The 17,512-nt window shown below is 39.7% G+C and overlaps 3 protein-coding genes across 5 annotated transcripts in view; 2 read left to right on the top strand and 1 right to left on the bottom strand.

The window, feature by feature from the left end:
• Positions 1 to 14: 14 nt before the first annotated feature.
• Positions 15 to 6,407, top strand: LOC134178613 (uncharacterized). Its single transcript, XM_062645495.1, has 11 exons — positions 15 to 187; positions 852 to 896; positions 1,360 to 1,443; positions 3,303 to 3,535; positions 3,638 to 3,899; positions 3,996 to 4,058; positions 5,042 to 5,206; positions 5,268 to 5,393; positions 5,449 to 5,659; positions 5,919 to 5,980; positions 6,053 to 6,407. The coding sequence occupies exons 1-11, from the start codon at positions 29 to 31 to the stop codon at positions 6,185 to 6,187; spliced, it is 1,545 nt and encodes a 514-aa protein (XP_062501479.1). The 5' UTR covers positions 15 to 28; the 3' UTR covers positions 6,188 to 6,407.
• Positions 6,302 to 11,896, bottom strand: LOC134178619 (arsenite methyltransferase-like). Of its 2 annotated transcripts, none has more exons than XM_062645506.1 (8): positions 11,568 to 11,896; positions 8,391 to 8,541; positions 8,183 to 8,319; positions 8,048 to 8,117; positions 7,772 to 7,985; positions 7,620 to 7,709; positions 6,869 to 6,924; positions 6,302 to 6,790 (listed from the first exon to the last, which is right to left on the bottom strand). In XM_062645506.1, the coding sequence occupies exons 1-8, from the start codon at positions 11,840 to 11,842 to the stop codon at positions 6,557 to 6,559; spliced, it is 1,227 nt and encodes a 408-aa protein (XP_062501490.1). In that variant the 5' UTR covers positions 11,843 to 11,896; the 3' UTR covers positions 6,302 to 6,556. The 2 variants fall into 2 exon arrangements, with proteins under 2 accessions (XP_062501490.1, XP_062501498.1); XM_062645514.1 differs by lacking the exon at positions 11,568 to 11,896 and adding an exon at positions 10,848 to 10,864 and having other exon boundaries at positions 6,306 to 6,790.
• Positions 11,897 to 11,990: 94 nt separating this feature from the next.
• The window catches only part of LOC134189821 (uncharacterized), a 34,109-nt gene continuing 28,587 nt past the window's right edge, over positions 11,991 to 17,512 (top strand). For both annotated transcript variants that reach the window (XM_062658226.1, XM_062658219.1), the window contains exons 1-15: positions 11,991 to 12,085; positions 12,151 to 12,239; positions 12,331 to 12,420; positions 12,480 to 12,598; positions 13,048 to 13,161; positions 13,846 to 13,927; positions 13,985 to 14,052; positions 15,306 to 15,368; positions 15,431 to 15,482; positions 16,348 to 16,432; positions 16,500 to 16,629; positions 16,826 to 16,873; positions 16,937 to 17,008; positions 17,119 to 17,154; positions 17,209 to 17,361. In XM_062658226.1, the coding sequence (XP_062514210.1) occupies positions 12,039 to 12,085; positions 12,151 to 12,239; positions 12,331 to 12,420; positions 12,480 to 12,598; positions 13,048 to 13,161; positions 13,846 to 13,927; positions 13,985 to 14,052; positions 15,306 to 15,368; positions 15,431 to 15,482; positions 16,348 to 16,432; positions 16,500 to 16,629; positions 16,826 to 16,873; positions 16,937 to 17,008; positions 17,119 to 17,154; positions 17,209 to 17,361 (1,248 nt within the window). In that variant the 5' untranslated portion in view covers positions 11,991 to 12,038. The remainder of the gene's footprint in view (positions 12,086 to 12,150; positions 12,240 to 12,330; positions 12,421 to 12,479; positions 12,599 to 13,047; positions 13,162 to 13,845; positions 13,928 to 13,984; positions 14,053 to 15,305; positions 15,369 to 15,430; positions 15,483 to 16,347; positions 16,433 to 16,499; positions 16,630 to 16,825; positions 16,874 to 16,936; positions 17,009 to 17,118; positions 17,155 to 17,208; positions 17,362 to 17,512) is intronic.

Here is a 17,512-nt window from a genome sequence, read left to right as displayed (position 1 = left end):
TCCCGGATTGATACACTACCAAATCTCAATGGCTGGCAAGTCGGAACTTGAACGAAGGCGAGAGGAGAGAAAAGGAGAAAAGAGAGACGCTACCTTGTACCTCAACGAGAGATCAACTCAGCAGCAACTTGAATTGTTGCTAAACAAAGCTGTTCGTTTGAAGCCTGATGATCTATTTGGATATCTGGTAGGAATGGCTCATTTGTTCTAGACTTACCATCTATGTAAGCTGCTGATCGTTATACAGTAGAGGAATGGTCAGCTAATCGCAAAATGATATCATCAAAATGCATGATAGTGTAGTGTATAGAAACTTAAAAAATAATTAAAATTATTAGAGACACATCATGTCATGATGCACATGCGTAAACTACATGTTCTGCCTGTCAAAACTCAGCAAAAGGTAAGACACATGCGGACACAGCATTTAATTAATTAATTAAAGAATACTTGTATTTAATTAGTAGTATGACATCTAGATCTTAGAATTTAAGCTGCATGGTGCTTGCATAGATAAATAGGCTTGAGTGTCCAACTGGTCATTGACCAGACATGGAATGACCGGCTGGACATTGCAAACCTATAGTGACTACAGTAATCAAATTGCAATAGTGACAATTTGTCCACGTACGCCAAGTTATTGGAAATACTTTTGAAATTGCTTGCAGCTTATTGTATTATTTTAGTGTACAAGTAATTTCTATTGACTACAAGTCTTGCAAATGTGCAATTATAATATGGAACTAGGAGCAATTAATTTACAGGTCATACACGTCTATAGTCTACAATAAAGTATTATAGTCAATAGTTGTATCTGTGGTATGTGTTGACTATTTCATTGTGTTATACAGACACGAGAACTTAGCTGTTTAGCATTGCCAGTTACTGTATATCAGGTATATTATTTTCTATTATTATTTGTTTGTTTATGACATAATGCATGTTGACAAATACGTACTATATTATGTTTATGAATGCAAGACATGGTGTAGCTGATTTGTTTTAATAATTGTAGAGATACAGTATGTGTGGGAATTTATAGGAATTAGCAGACGCAGACACAGACAGACAGACGGACGCAGACAGACAGACAGACACAGACAGATTGACACAGACATGCACATGCAGACATGCACGCACGCACATGCACACACACACACACACACACACACACACACACACACACACACACACAGACACATGTCTGGTAGAGCTTAATTCTATTGATATATATGCTATGTACTAACCACAGGTATGCTAGTACACTGTATGTATTTTAATACAAAGCTGTATAGTCAGCAAAATTTAAATAAATTGCTGACCACAAGAAGAAAGTTTACAATGTTTTGCAATTTTTAGGTTACTGGAAGCAGAATAATTGACTTGGGTGGTGAAACTGCAGTGAAAGTGACTGTGCACTGTACTATTAATGGAGTTTCAGAGGTAATCAAAATATGGACAGGACAGTAGCCTGTGTGTGTGTGTGTGTGTGTGTGTGTGTGTGTGTGTGTGTGTGTGTGTGTGTGTGTGTGTGTGTGTGTGTGTGTGTGTGCATTTGATGTGGCTCGGTCACATCGGTTGCATGGTTGATAGCAGAATGCCCAAGTGTATCCTTGTTGGTTGAATTCCTAAAGTAAGACCTTTTCATGGTGTGAAAACTGCGATGGAAAGACAAAGTAACTAAAGACATGCAAGTGCTCTGTATTCAGGAAAATTGGTACGACTTAATTAACTCCAGACAGAAAGACATGGTATGACGTTTGTACCACAAGCATGCTCAGAAGAATAGATGCTAAGGTTACAGGAAGAAAGAGACAAACGAGAGAGCGAAAGAAATCCACTGATTTATGACAGAAACAAACAAATTGTTTGTTTAAACTGTAAGGAGATCTCAAAATACAGAAATGTGACAGTGTGTGGTCTTCATGCATTTCTGCTAAATCTCATCGCTATTGATGAAACAGCACTGTCGGTACTGACAGCTGTGTTTAAGTGTAAGTTTAAGTTTAAGTCAGTGTGTGTGTGTGTGTGTGTGTGTGTGTGTGTGTGTGTGTGTGTGTGCGTGTGTGTGTAGGGGGGGCTTTGCTTTAAAAGCTGAGTTATTCTGAATGTCCACATGGGATGTGCATGGCGCATGTTGGGGCGCTCCTCCAACCGTACCACGTTGTGCTATTTGCAAGGCCATAGCCCAGGAACCAAGGATCGCCATGAGGTGTTTGCATGTACAACATGATCCCCAGTTGTGTGTGGTATTGGACAAAGTCCCTGTCACCAATGGTGTGCGGCATGGCCGTGTTGGCACCTGCCTAGTCTCTTGCACAGCCCCTCTTAACGCACGCGAGAGGATCGGAAAGGGGGCAAAACCTTAGCAGTTCTACCATCTGAGTGCTCACGCATTCAAATTCCTGTACCCATCCATCTTGTGCCAGGAGACAAGCTTACATTGAACTGGTCTCTCATTTCCAGTACTTGGGCATCATTGTTCAAATTGATTGTGGATTGAACACAGAGATTAATTCCAGAATCTGTAAAGTCTCACATGCCTTCCAGTCACTCTCTTGGATCTTAGATCAACGTAAGATCAAGACCAGCACCAAGATTGTCTTTTAAACAGTGTGATTAAAGATGGCAGAGCAACAGCTGCAAATACTCTGGCTTCCACCAAAATGGTTGTTTCTGCAAGGTCTTACTATGATTCAGAGAACATTGATTACTTTAAAAGTTTTCCATCTGTCATTACACCAAATAAAAGTTTGAAAGTTTTCATTGATACTAAGATATCTATTGTGGATGCAATACATTGGTCACATGACCTTGGCTTTAATTAGTTAGTCTGCCCTACCACTTCAAAAAGTGGTATGGCGATTTTTGTACGTGCTGTACCGTTTTCGACGCCTTTGAAGTACACACTTCAAATAGTGCCAAACCATACAGTTATGAGTATGATATAGCTATTGTCATGTGCTGCCATTAATGACTGTACTTTTATATATGGCTCTGTTATAGACAAACCCAAACTCAAAAAAATTGTAGATAAACCGAGTTTATATTACCACAGCATAATCAAACATTGGGAACACTACAGAATGCTCTTCTACTGTGAAAAGGGACAAAGAGAGTGTGATCATGAGTGATAGACAAACTAGCTAAACTATAGATAAGATGAGTTTATTTACTTTATGGACCACAAAAATTCAGTGACAGCTAGTACACGGTGTAGTTAAAATTTGACACAATTTCTTGCACTACTGTTATATTTCTGTTTTTATTCACGTCAGCTTGCTATTGCTCATTTATAATAGGTAATGCAGTCCGCTATCTGCTCTTTTCCTCTGCCTGTTGTTGTAACACCAGTTGCAAGGAGCCAGTCTTCGCTTAGCAGAAACAGTAAACAGAACTCTGTAACTGAAGATCCAGTTCAGCCAGACGTGTCAGCAAATTCACTAAACACTGTTGAAGAAATTGTTACTAAAAGCTCAGAGTTACTGAAGAACAAGAAGATTGCAGAACTAGAATCTCTTGACACATGCTTAAAGTAAGGCTTTTGCTGTACATTAGTTTCTATTAGAATCTTTCAATTTATTTGTTTTGTGACAACAATGCTAACCTGCTTTATTTGTCATCTCCTTATATGTAGGTCTCTTGATGTTTCTTTGCCTGATGAAGTAACAGTGTGCATGTGTGCGTCTTGGACGATCTCATTAGCATTAGCAAAATCTGCTTGTGACCTGCTTCATAAGCCTCTTTACGAGTTGCTGTTTGCCATGAATGGAGTTGAAAATGAGACAGTGTGTCCACCTGTTGTGGTTGCCAGAATGCTGAGCGGTGGAACTGTTAGTAACGGGAAACTGAAAATCAGGGATTTTAGTGTTATTCCAGCAGAGACAGATTATGAGGAGGTTTGTTTGCATGCACCAGTCTAATGTGGTACACATTGGTTGTGAACTCAGGTACGTACAAAATAGTTTGACTCAAAATCTTGTGCTACATTTCAGGGTATTCGAAATGTCTGCAAGTTTCACAAAGCGTTGGGTTCAGTACTGTCAGTGAAATATGGGGTAAGTGGTTGGTCGGTAAAGATAATACCAATAATTGCTCTATTTTTTATATTTGGTGTATGTTGTCATGCAGGGCTCTCTAGCTGTTTGATTGTTAGTTTTGTTTGTCAGGTAGCATCTGTGCAGCAAAGAAACTCTGCTCTATTATTTGGTTAGGGGGTGTCCGTTATTTTCGTATTTTTTTTATAAATCCTGATTCGGGATGAAAGGGGTGGGTGGGTAAGCCCTAAATCCGAATTCTTAACAATACGAAATTCAATGATGTCATCATATCCTTGTCGCCTTCAGACTACTAAAAGTAGTACAATGCAGTCCAGAAGACTTGAACACTATTTGTTGCAATGTTCACACCAGTAATTCGGCCCGTTTAGAAACTAATGTACAGCAAAAGCCTTACTGTAAGCATGTGTCAGGAGATTCTAGTTCTGCAATCTTCTTGTTCGTCAGTAACTCTGAGCTATTTGGCACGCTCTCTGGTCTGGAAGTTCGAGGCTACCTTACACTATGCTTGTCAAAAGCACTTGAACTGCAAGTAACTAATCACATTGTATAGTGATTGGGAGAACCTGTTTGTCTGGTGCATACCTTATTAATAATTTTGAATGCCATCACAGAGGTTCAGTAAACATAAAAAAGCGAGTGTCTTTCCTGACACTAGTGCTATGTGCCACCATTGTATTCTTGCTAGGTCAATATAGTCTACCCCGTGTTCATGTAAATTTCTGAAATTACAAAGATAAAAGGCTGTGCTAAATGGCTTGAGCATGATGTACTTATAATATACATGTATCTGTTGCCTAGTTCACACAGATTGTGGTTGCTAGCTTTTATCTGTATACTGCATGTTGCCACAGCAGCGAACAACTAGCTGGTAGTTGTTGTAGTTTATTGCTTTATGTTTGTACTATGTCAACTGCAATTTCTTCACCAAACATTTCGTGTTTTTCCCTGTACCTTATCTGACTATTGTCATTCTCTTTCAGCCAAGTGCTCTAGCTGTTCTAGCTGACGGCTCATATGCTCCAAGTTTAGACAAGCCAGAACAAGCTTTTGACCTCCTTCAAGAAGCGATGACAATGTCACAACTAGAATGGAAAACCCATCTATTGCTAGCAGTAAACATCAATGCTTCTTGTGGCTATGACCCTGTAGGATTCATAAGATTTATACAATTAGTACCAACGTGTTGAGCTTTAATTGTATTTTTAGGAGAAGAATAGATATGAATTGACTTCTGGCCAGTGGAAGACTAGAGATGACTTGCTGACATATTACACTGATTTGAAGGAACAAAGACCAGAACTTGTATCATTAGAAAATCCGTTTACTGACCAAGTATTGACAGTGTTTTCATGTGATAACTGTGAATTGAAGTCTCATGAATATGTAGGACAGTGGTAGTTGGTGTAAATTGTCTGAACGACTAGGTGAAGGATTCACTTTGATCGGTGAGACTGGCAGGCCAGAAGCAAGTGATGAAGACAAACCAGAGCAAGACATACAATCAGTTGAATCTCTTAGTGCAATGGTTGACAAGATCACGTGGAACTCTCAGAGCACAATAACTCAATTGTGTCAGACATCAAGAACGATTATGTCAGGTAACTACACAACTGCTCATCAAATTGAATCAAATGTAGTTACATTTAATATGACTGATTGTTGCTTCCATTATGGGACTGACTATGTATTTTGTTGATTGACAATGCGTCAGGCTATTACATTACATTGAAAGAATAAGCATGCACAGATGTCTGATACGTACATAAGTTTTCCAAATCAAAATATGGTACTGTAGGAAATGAAGTTTGAAGAAACTAATGTATCTTGTTAATTAAATAACTAATTCCTGCACTTTAGGAACAAGGCAGTTGCTGTTGAACTGTGATTCAAATGTCAACTCAGATTGTGTGGCTGATGTGGTATGACCTTAGTATGGAGTAGAATTAGTACACACATGGGAGCTTATTCATTCTTCGTTTCTATTGTTGCAGGCAATGGGTGTCCAGACAAAATATTTAAAGCTTCCTGCACCATCCAGTTTTGATTTCCTTGGAATATACAACAGACTTGTGCAGATATATCATCACTTGAAATCAAGAGACAACAAGAGTGATTCCCGTTCCTAACGCATCCAGGAAAATACACAAAGTGACTAGACATACAATAATCAGCAATCGGTATAAATAACTGCATGCACTCGGTGAATGACTAAGTGCTATTGCTGTACATGTAAGAGACCAATTTAACCCCTGATCCTAATTGAGTAGACAGGATGGTTTGTGGCAATTTTAGTTGCACTCAAAACATAGCTGCATCTATATGGTTGTAATGAAAGTCTGTTTATGCCTACAACATGTCATACCAATGTTCTTGAAATAATTGTAAGAATAGTAAACTTGCAATATATTCCTAACATCTTCTAAAGTGAAAAGTGGAGAGTTATTACTGCACAGTCACCCAAAGAATATATGACTTTCTAGAAATGCAGCAACCAACTACTTGGCAGTAGCAGCCTCAAAAATTTTCTTGTGCTCTTCTGTAAATATGTTTATGGATGACGCTGATTTGGCAGCATATGCAAAAGGATCAGCCTGATCCAGAGACCTGGCATAGTCCTCGTCTTTGTTTGTAGTAACTCCAGGCATATCTTCGAAGTCAAAGTGAGCTCCGTAGCGTGTTGCTTTCAAGATGCTAGCCACATCATTGGGTACTTCAACTGGAATTCCAGCCTATGTTGTTGAGAATTTGTTATCACTCAATTACCAGTAAACAAATTTAGAGAGCACATGCTTATGAAATAGACATACCTTGAACGTATAAAATACATCAAACTGAAAAGTTTGCCCACATTCAGCCAACGAACCTACACATAAACAACGATACAAACACATCACACAAAGTGAACTATAATGGGCCTAATTTTGGAAACTATTTAATACTATATAATGTGCCTAAATTGTACACAAAAATCTTGAAATGGCAGGATGTATTTATACCTAAACTAGCTGCATCGCCCGGTCAAAGATCACAGACGTGCAGACTCTAGTGCATATGAATTAAACAAGCTACCTCGGGGGGTCAACCATAGAAAGGAAACCCACCTGCCAAAACTAACAGCATTACGTTACTTTTCATTTGCTACGCAAGTTTGGAGAATAAGCCACGTGTGAGTAAGTACAGTGTAGTAGGCTAACAATAAATAACATCTTGTCTTTATACATAAGAAGTATAGATGTATGGATTATGTATCTAGAGTCATTCTCTACTTTTCAAATGATGTTATTCGCTTTAGAACAGCCCCAGCTTTGTCTTGCAGTTGCACATGTAATAGCCTCATAACCCCACTTGCACATATTACAAAGACTGATGCAGTATGAAATGTACCCGTAATCGCCTACCTACTAATTTTGTCAAGCTAGATACCTAGTCTCGCGTAGCCAAACCCTTTTCCCGTGTCATACTTCCGTGGAAATATGACACGGGGAAAGGGTCTGGCTACGCGAGACTACTAGATACCAATGTTTCATCGACGCCAATATACTACATCACAAATCTAACCTTTGTAAGTAGCTTTAACAGGCCCTGGACTACTAGTACCATCTCGCTTCTTCACTAACCTGTAGGTGGCAGAACAAAACTCTGCTCCTTCTAAACAGTTTGGACATACAATATACTCCGAACCACACAATAGTTCAATACGCTAGTCTGACCTAGTATGTTTTGGACGCATTCAAATGGCACAGCATATGTGTAACTAGTAACAAGACGAGGTATTTCAAAGCCAACTTCTTGAGCATATTTGATGACATCTTTCCACACAAGTGCACCAGAGATGCATTCTCCCCACAGCAAATCACTCTGGCGTGCCTTTTCGGACAGAGTCTGGTTTGTGTAAATGTCAGCAAAGTATAGCTCTCCACCAGGCTGTACCAGTGCACCATCAAATAGTCACAAACGTTCTACCCAATAATTAGACAAATCGATACCTTCAAAACACGATGAGCCTCTTGCAAGACAGCCTTCTTATCAGGAGACAAATTGACTACACAGTTTGAACTGTAATTAAGTAAAGATGAGGTCAAATAGATAACACAAGTAAGAGTTTGCATGATAACACTAACACAATGACATCAAAAGTGTTGTCCTTCAAATCTGCCTCGCCAAGCTTCTCAATGTATCCCTTTCTGAACTCCACATTGGGCTTTGACAACCCAAACTTCTTAGTATGATAGTCAATGTACTTGTTGGCCAGGGACAACTATAGAACAACAAATGTTCCATATTCATGTGCAATGCATTCTATTAAATTGTTTTCCAGTCTTGAAGTACTTGTTCATCTGTCATATCGATTCCGATAACATGACCATTTTCTCCCACTAGTTTGCTGATGACGAAACAGTCCCGGCCTGAACCACTGCCCAGATCTAGCACCTGCATTCCATCAAGACAGTCCGGAATGGCAAGACCACAGCCAAAGTACCTTGATATAAAATACAAACTTAGTATAGTATAAATGCATTACTCACTAACAGGCAAATGAACTAAATATGTGTGCATATGCATTATTGCCTACCTCCTTAGACTCTATTCTCATATCAACCCATCGACTTACCCACTAAGTTAGTCAGCAAATCCCTAATTCACTAATGTATCAAACTATAAACTAGATACAAATGACACCAGTCTGGTATTGTACAGGTAAAGGTGCACAAATTGCTGCATTCATTGTATAAAATATTATACCTGAATGTGTTTAAAATATATGAGTATACAGACCACTATACCACTAACATTTAGTGCTACTTATTTACGTGTATGTGTGTGTATACACAAGACTGATTGCTTCACCTTGAAGGGGAACTCCAGCGGAAATACAACCTGATCTCAAGATGTAGGCGTTTTAGCGTTAAACTTCGTGCTGTGCTACTTTCAGGCTAACAGTCACTTTGGTGGCAGCGAAAATGCGAGTTATGTATGGAGCATGACCAGGCTGATACCTCATTGGCGCTAAGCTCCGCCTACACCAAATGAATTGCCTGCGTAGCTCAGTTATCTTGCCAGGAAACTACACAAAAACTGAACAGGAATGGTAACTATACAGGGATCTTGTGTTTTAAGGCCTTAGAAGAGCTCTCTGCAATGAAAGTAGGATGCTAGACGCCGTTTTCTCCCAGTAGACTTGACCCTCTCCTCTCACAGAAGATGAGGCTAGTGCAATAAAACTCAACGGTAATTAGTGTTAGCCTTCGTTCTATCAATCTACAAAGAGAACATTCAGTGGGTTTGTATGATGCTCTCTTGGAGAGATCTGAGTAAGCAGACACGCCCCTTTCAAACAGCGACTGGACGAAGTGTTACAGGTGCAGAATGGCTTTGATTAAGCCTTAGACTTGTACTCGAGTGCAATGATGCAGACGATGTAGCTAGTACTGTAGTACGTAAGTTGTTTTATGCCTTGCGGTGTGTAGACTCGTGACCATGGCAATATACTGTCCCTTCGTCATTTCCAGATATTCAATCCTCTATTGCGGCTCATGAGGCATCTAGAAGCCACGCTGACCGCCAAAGCTGAGCACACCGGACTGCAACCTAAATTTGACTGAAGAACAACAAGAAGGGGCATGTCTGCCTACGCAGGTCTCTTGAAGAGAATGTCTACGCTTCCTTGACATACTTAAACCTTGCGCGTGTTTCTCTTTGTAGATCAATAGAGCAAAGGCTGACGCTAACCGTTGAGTTATATTGTGCTAGCTTCATCTTCTGTGAGAGAAGAGGATCAAGTCTGCTAGGAGAAAACGGCATCTAGCATCCTACTTTCATTACTAAGAGCTCTACTAAGGCCTTAAAACACAAGATCCCTCTATATTTACCATTCCTGTTTAGTTTTCGTGTAGTTTGTTGGCAAGATAACTGAGCTACGCAAACGATTCCTTTAGTATAGGCGGAGCTTAGTGCCAATGACGTATCAACCTGGTGCATGCTCCGTACCTAACCCACGTTTTCTCTGCTACCAAAGCGACTGTTTTTCTGAAAGTAGCACAGCACGAAGTAACTGATTCAGCATCTGCTAGTAGGAATTTGCATGACGATGACCAAGAACACCGTTTTCTCTCTCTCTCTCTCTCTCATCATCATCAAAACTGTGTTGTCAGAAGCCATCTAAACAAGCGCGCTACTGTCACTTGACAGGTAAACCACTTTGTTAAACCTACTAAGTCTGAAGTAGGTTTAAGAAAGCGGTTTAGGTTTAAAATATAACTGGTTTAGTGCAGGTGGAAACAGGTCAATTCTTAAACCAGTTTAGCTTAATTAAACCACTTGTTAAACCGATTTAGGTGCTAGTGGAAACACGCTCTAGGATGTCATTTATCCCAACAAATCAACGTTTTCTGCTACATCTGTTTGCTTCCAGATGTTTGAAATACTATTCTATTATAATTTGGATTCACCTCGAAAGTTCTTTCAACTTTCTTATACACAACTGCTTCCTTTAAAATTATTATTAGACTCAGCAAACCTATTCATAAAAAACAAAGCCTAGCCGGCCTTACAAGTTTTGCAAGGTAGAACACTGTTTTGAAACTGTTCTAAACTAAAATAGACTCTTGCTCGTTTAACTCAATAGTAGCAGTAGTACTGTTGGCAAACCTAAGAGAACCAGCATTATTTTCTCACAGAACAAAACAATGTGATTATGTCTACCAAAATGCTCCACCGTTATCCTTGAATAACATATTAGAATTTCTCCAAACATGGTTTATCAGATAAAAAGTCATCATATTGTACCCATTTCCAATCTCTCATGCTTTCAGAACTCTTGTAAGAAAGTGACTCCATTATCCCCCCATCTGCCACAGGACAAACTCTAGGTAACACCCGCTGCCACCTGCTCCTTCCACCGACCTTAGACAGGATAGAAGCTGATGCTACCACCCAACTAATTGCCTCAACTCCTTTTGGCAATGCCAGCATGGATGGTTAACAGTATACTGCCAACCGGGTGCTTCCACCCCACCAGTCGCTTCGCTCTCCCTCACCCTAAAGCCTCCATTTAAACTGATTGGCACAGTTTACAGAAGTTGCCAAAAGTAGCTACTAGTAGAAGTTGTAGTCACAAGACTTTATGTGCAAAACCAGGTTGAAGGGGATACTGGAGTTGCGCCATAATCTTGCCTAGACATTTTATTTTCATATGTAACTAGAGAATTAGACACGTGCCCAAATAAATAGTCACGTGCGTGGGTGTTGGATCACGCGTGCTGACGAATGACTGATCATCATGCTTCATGCCAGTCACCCCGACGCCGCAAGCACAGTCATCGTTGTTCATACTTAAGCAAGGACCGTGAAAGCCACGTGTCCTTCCAACAGCTAGAAATCTGAAAAGTCTGCTAAAAACCTAGTGAGCTTAGAAAAGACAAACCAAAATCTAGAATGTACACAGAAATAAAAGCGGAAACAAATGCAAGTGTCTTTAGAGCGCAGTAAAAGCCACAGAAAGCTCACTTGCTCACTACTTCATCATGACACTGTGCTGCAGCGTCTCTGATGTGTTTAGGCCACGACTTGTCTGTAGTTGGACACTGAGGTATCGGCCGCGAGTCTTCACCAGCAACAAGTTGTCCGTAGAACTCTCGCACAGTATCTCGCACAGCATCGTCGCTTTGGCCGCGAGCAACAGCAGGATAGCCGCCGCCGCCGCCTCCTCCGCAGCAAGATCTTGGAATTTCGCCTTTAAGTTGGTCAGAACTTTGAGACTGCCCAACACAGCACTGTTGCATTGTAAACAGAGCAATACAAACGCCAACGAAACAACTGCGTCGGACAAAAGGTACCGCTTATATGTACCTTGCAATTCATTAGCGCGCGTTTTTGTCACGTGGTTATTTCTAGCTAGCCAATCCTTGCTCAGACATTTTACGCACTAAAGTTCAAACTTGTCGTCTTTTGCTTGTTGAGACTTACGTGCGTTTGCTCATGGACAACATTCAAGTGGCGGTGAGAGTTCGGCCTTTGAACGAGAGGTTTGGCACGAATGCAATCTAGTCTAATTAGCACCTTCATCTAAAGTTGTCGTGTTTTTCGCTAGAGAACGACGAGAAAAAGCCTCCGTACATTGGAACATCGATGGAAATACAGTTCGAGAGAGCAGCGGCTGCTCAACCGTCTACACGTTCGGTACCTAGCTAGACATACAGCGCGCGAATTGCGAGAAGTTGTTGCCTCTAGCTTACGTAACACTTCTATCTTGTTCATATTCGTTTTCTAGACAGAATTTTTTCCATGGATTCCACCAACGAACTGCTGTTTAAGGAATTCGCTTCTCCAATTGTGTCATCTGTTGTTGAAGGTTTTCATGGTGAGAGGAGCGTGGCTAGGCGTGCAGCGCGTGTACGAGTCTAGATATGTTTATGTCAGGAACAATTTTTGCATACGGACAAACAGCGTCTGGGAAAACCTATACAATGATGGGAGAGGCGGATACAGCTGGCGTGATTCCATTAGCTCTGAGAGAGCTATTCGGCGCGATCAGCAGAGTGAGTCTCTACATTGCTGTTGCATGCATAAGTAGAGGTACATCGGTTTCAGTCTCCAATGAATTACTTTCCAACTATATTTTGCCTGCTTTGAAATCCAGACTGTTGAGCTTGTTTATATAATTATAAAGATTTGTCTATGTTTATGAGCTTGTTAGCTGTTTTCCAACAAAACAACACACACTGTTGGATGTAAATAGCAATTGCTATACAGTTGTGTAGTACCTGAGAGGAAGTGAGGCCAAGCTTTGTTTCTACCAGACGTTGTGACGTAGTTGTCCTATTTAGTGTCTATATTTGAGCAATTAATTAAGGGAGGGACCAGAAATACAGTGATTGTAATATAACAGCAGTTTGAAGTTTGTACATAGTATTTTTGAAAATCATAACACCTTTTATGTAATTGTCTCACAATCAGTATGTAAAAATGTAATTGTTTTTGTGTTTAGAGTCCGACACGAGAATTTTTGATGCGTGTGTCCTACATTGAGATTTACAATGAAGTAATAACCGATCTCCTTCAGCCATCCAAGACACACTTGAAGATCAAGGAAACTGCACAGGTAGATATACTGTAAATCAATAAATTTAAACTCCTAGGCTGTTTTTCTTTCTTTCTGTCAGTCACACGTACATCTTCACTCTGTAATGATACCATAGTATGGGCAATTGCGATCATTATTATGTCTCTGTTGACATGATCTCATGCCTACGCCATGGTTAGTCGTTTTCTTTAGGCATCAATGTCGACTACTAAAGAGGTCTTTAGTCCCCCCCGTAATGCAGGGGACTACTTGTGTGCGGCGAATGAAAACTTTAAAACCTGTTCACCAGACTATTTTTCGCCGGCGGATGTAGGCGGGGAAGGGTCTGGCTACGCGAGGCTAATTGTTTATCACACTGACCAATTAATACTTGACTGTTAGTCTACAGGCTGCGCTCATACTGCATACTTGAGATACAGCTTGGTAGCACAATGTTTAACTTTGATGGCAAGCAAATTTATAGACTAATTTAAACAAATATTTAGAGGATAAAACTTTCTCTCTCGTGTGTGTGTGTGACACTGCGCGCGCGTGTGTGTGTGTGTGTGTGTGTGTGTGTGTGTGTGTGTGTGTGTGTGTGTGTGTGTGTGTGTGTGTGTGTGTGTGTGTGTGTGGTGTCAGCCGGAGTGTGTTTATAAATGTCTAATGGACATGTTGTATGAGATTTATATGTATTATAGTGTATTCTGTTTGTTTCTGTAGAAGGAAGTGTTTGTAGATGACTGTAGTGAAGAGTGCTTGAGTAACTATGATATGGCCTTAGATTTGATTAGGAAAGGGGAGAGTAAGTTGATTTCTGTATAGTAATCTGTCATGCTCTAAGGAGAGTTTGTTTTCATAGAGAATCGACACTTTGGAGATACAAGTATGAATGAGAGGAGCAGTCGATCCCACACTGTGTTTTCTGTGGTAGGTCATCAATTGTTTTACACACAGTTTGCATGTAAAGTTTCAACAATTATGGTAGCCACCTATAGCTACTTTATCTAAGCATTAATTTTCAAGAGTCAAGACTCAGAGCTACAGTGCTCATGCATCATACAAAGTTACTCTTTTTGCACGTATGTTAGAAACTGAGCTACAGTACAACCTTGATTATTCAGACTTTTTAGTGGAAGGCTAATTTTACCTGATAATTGAAAGGATGGTATGGTATGTGACTTGCTTGAGACTCAGTCGTACAATGTCAGTCAATTAACGAACAAACATTAATACACTCCTCCTCCTCGTGTAATTCACGTGCGTTTAGCTCAGCGACTGCACGGAAGACCCTGGCTTGCGAGGCTACTTGGAGGCTGCTACGGCATTGAGAACTTGTCAGCAAGTCTCGGCTGAAAGTGCATGTCAACGACGTGCTGATGTGGAAGACGTCGGAGCAGCGTCTTCTCCAACCACTGGCGGTACAGCCACCGGCATGGATCGTCAGGTTGCTGATGTCATTGATCAGGACTGCTGGCTTTGTATTTCCGGGTGGTGCCTGTGACGCTGAGGGTACATACGTACCGTACATCGTGCAGTACTCTATTGGTTGTGCGTTGCGAATGGTCGACGGCCACCATGTAATGCATTTAATGTATGCATTTTAAATGCAAAATTGTGGAAAATAATTTCTGACCGACTGATCGTGATGTTTTACTCTATGTTATCTGAAACAAAGAACTTTTTGTGTGGCCTTAGTGATCGATTTTTATTGAGAATATTTCTTGAGTGAACAGAGTGTATGAACAAGGTGCTATATGTACAGCTGTATGAGTGAGCTCATGCATGTAGAGTGGTCATTAATTAGTGACATGATGCAGTTCAGTGTCACAGCACTTGCATCTCTTTGGTTGTGGTTGTGGAAAGCTTAGAATGTTACTTAGTTTAGAGACTGCGTGCCAAACGCAGAAGACAAGGCAGATTTTATGTCAGCAAAAAGAAATTGACTGACTTGTGCAGCTGAACAGTGAGAACATGTTTCACAACTGTGGAAGCAAGGGTGAAAACAAATGTTTAGTTGCTAGTTAATTAATCACACATAGTGTTACATAGTGTCAGGACATGCATTATGTCATCTGAATGTATTGATGTTGAATTAGCAATTTTAATTTTAATTTATTAGCAAAGTTATATCTAGTGGTTGCTTGAACATAGCCTTTAATTTTGATGATTAAATATGTTAGGTTGTTGAGAGTCGGGAGAAAGGTGGTGAAACGGAGGATAAGGTGGTGAAAGTTGCAAAACTGGTTAGAATGAGTGATTCTAGTGCTAACTGTAGAGTATATATACTATTGAGTTTCTGTTGTAGAATCTGGTAGACTTGGCTGGCAGTGAAAGGGTGCATCAGACAGGTGCAGAAGGTAAGGCTGTCCAAACTTTTGATGTTTGGTGCTTTACGTGACACGACACTTGCATAGTGTGTGTTTGGTATCACAACTAAGCATGTAGCGCATCATATACAGGGTGTGCATTCATGACATCATCTAATGTAACTGCTATGTATGTGCTGGCAATGCTTGTATTTAAGATTTAAAGTATAAGCTGCACTATAGATGTTTTCTTTTTATAAGTTATGTTTAATGTCCGTACTTGCAACTGAAATATAGATCACAACAGCTAAATAGCCTGGGAGCTAAGTAGACTGGGACCTTACACTATTTTACGATTGTGCTTGCACTATTTGATATGAAATATTCATGTTTGTGTTACTTCAAAAACAATCTCAGTGGAGTAAAGAGAAATAATACTATTGTTCGTCAGGCAAGCAGAAAGAAGAGAGAAGCTGGCTATACACTTTAGATGATTAGACGTTTGTCAGGGTAAACGTACAGGTCATTATCTATAGGTAGTTGAAATGGGATCACCATGCACATGGCATGAGATGTTAATCATAAGTTTCAAACATCTAAAATTGTGCACTGATGTCGATCATGTTATTTTCATGGCTAATTATGCAAATTAGGTTTGATTTTGAGAGACTTTTCTCATTATTGTAAAGTATGATCACACAGAGTGTAGCGTTTTAGGTAAATTGTTTTTTTTGTAATTGCTGTTGTAGACAGATTGTCATTGAGTATCTTATTTAGAATAGATTTCAAATTAGTAGTCAGTACAGTAGAACGTTTAGGATTTATAAAGGTAGGACTTTGGTCATGGTAGCATAAATAGGAGCAATGGAAAAATGACTATTGTACAATCAGTTGCATGGAATCTTCTTTTTGAAAGGTAATCGTCTCAAAGAAGGTGGGTATATTAACAGAAGTCTGTTTCATCTTGCAAATGTTATTCAAAGCTTGAGTGATCGTGAGAGGTCTGTTTAGTAGTCATATATGCTTTAGTTGTTGTCATACTCATTTGATTGATTTTTGTTTCTGTAGTGGCTACATTCCGTTCAGAGACAGCAAGCTGACAAGGATACTGCAAACGTCGTTAGGAGGAAATGCGAGAACACGAGTCATATGCACAATTACTCCAGTGTCACTTGAAGAAACTCACAGTACCCTAAGGGTATGTATGACATGATTGCACTACAGTAACGTTGCAAAGATAATATATTAGAATGGCAAGGAAATCTTGTTGCATACTAGCATTATTTAATCAAATAAAATTTTAATTAACAGAGCAGGATAAGCTTATTTAATTATCATCAATAATAAAGGCAAAATGTTATTTGGTTGGATGTAGATGCAATGTTTTTTTGTAGTTTGCAATCAGAGCTAAGACTATCAAGAACAATGCTCATGTTAATGAGGTCTGATTATAGTGATATAGTGATTTAATTGTTCTGCTGCTTGCTACTGGCCATTTATTTTAGGTTTTGTCTGACGGGGCATTGTTGAAGCGCTACCAGACGCAAATAAAAGAGTTAAACAAACAACTGGATGAGGTTAGTAAAGATATTTGTTGGAGAATTGACAGCTTTGTCTTTTCCTGACCTGTGCTACAATGTCTGTACTTGGTCTTCTTATGATGTGTGTTGTGTTGAACTTTTAACAGACTGGAATTGGAAAACTGAAATCGGAGAATGAGCGAGTGAGTTACATAGAACGGCTTATTTAGTGTTGGTTGTGAAACATTTTTTCATAGTTAGCATTAGAGAACCAGCACTTGAGTCAAGAGAAATCTCAAGAGCAAGCACAGCTGGAGCAGAAAGTTCATCAGTTGGAAAGTTTTATTCTATCTTGTGGAATCGAAAGGAAGAGTCAAAACCCTAAGGGAAGAGTCACATCAAAATCCAAGGTCGCTTTAATAATAAGTTTTGTTAGCGCTGCACTGTTTATATCAAGCTTTATCTTTGTTCTATTTGTGAAATGTGGTGTGTGAATTTGTACATTTTATTCTACATTTACTCATTGTAATTTCATGCATAAGTTATGTGTGCATTAGCTGA

Source organism: Corticium candelabrum, chromosome 1, assembly GCF_963422355.1.
Source record: "Corticium candelabrum chromosome 1, ooCorCand1.1, whole genome shotgun sequence".
NCBI lineage: Eukaryota > Metazoa > Porifera > Homoscleromorpha > Homosclerophorida > Plakinidae > Corticium > Corticium candelabrum.
The sequence above is the reverse complement of the archived record's forward strand: the minus strand, read 5'-3'. Positions and strand labels throughout refer to the sequence as shown.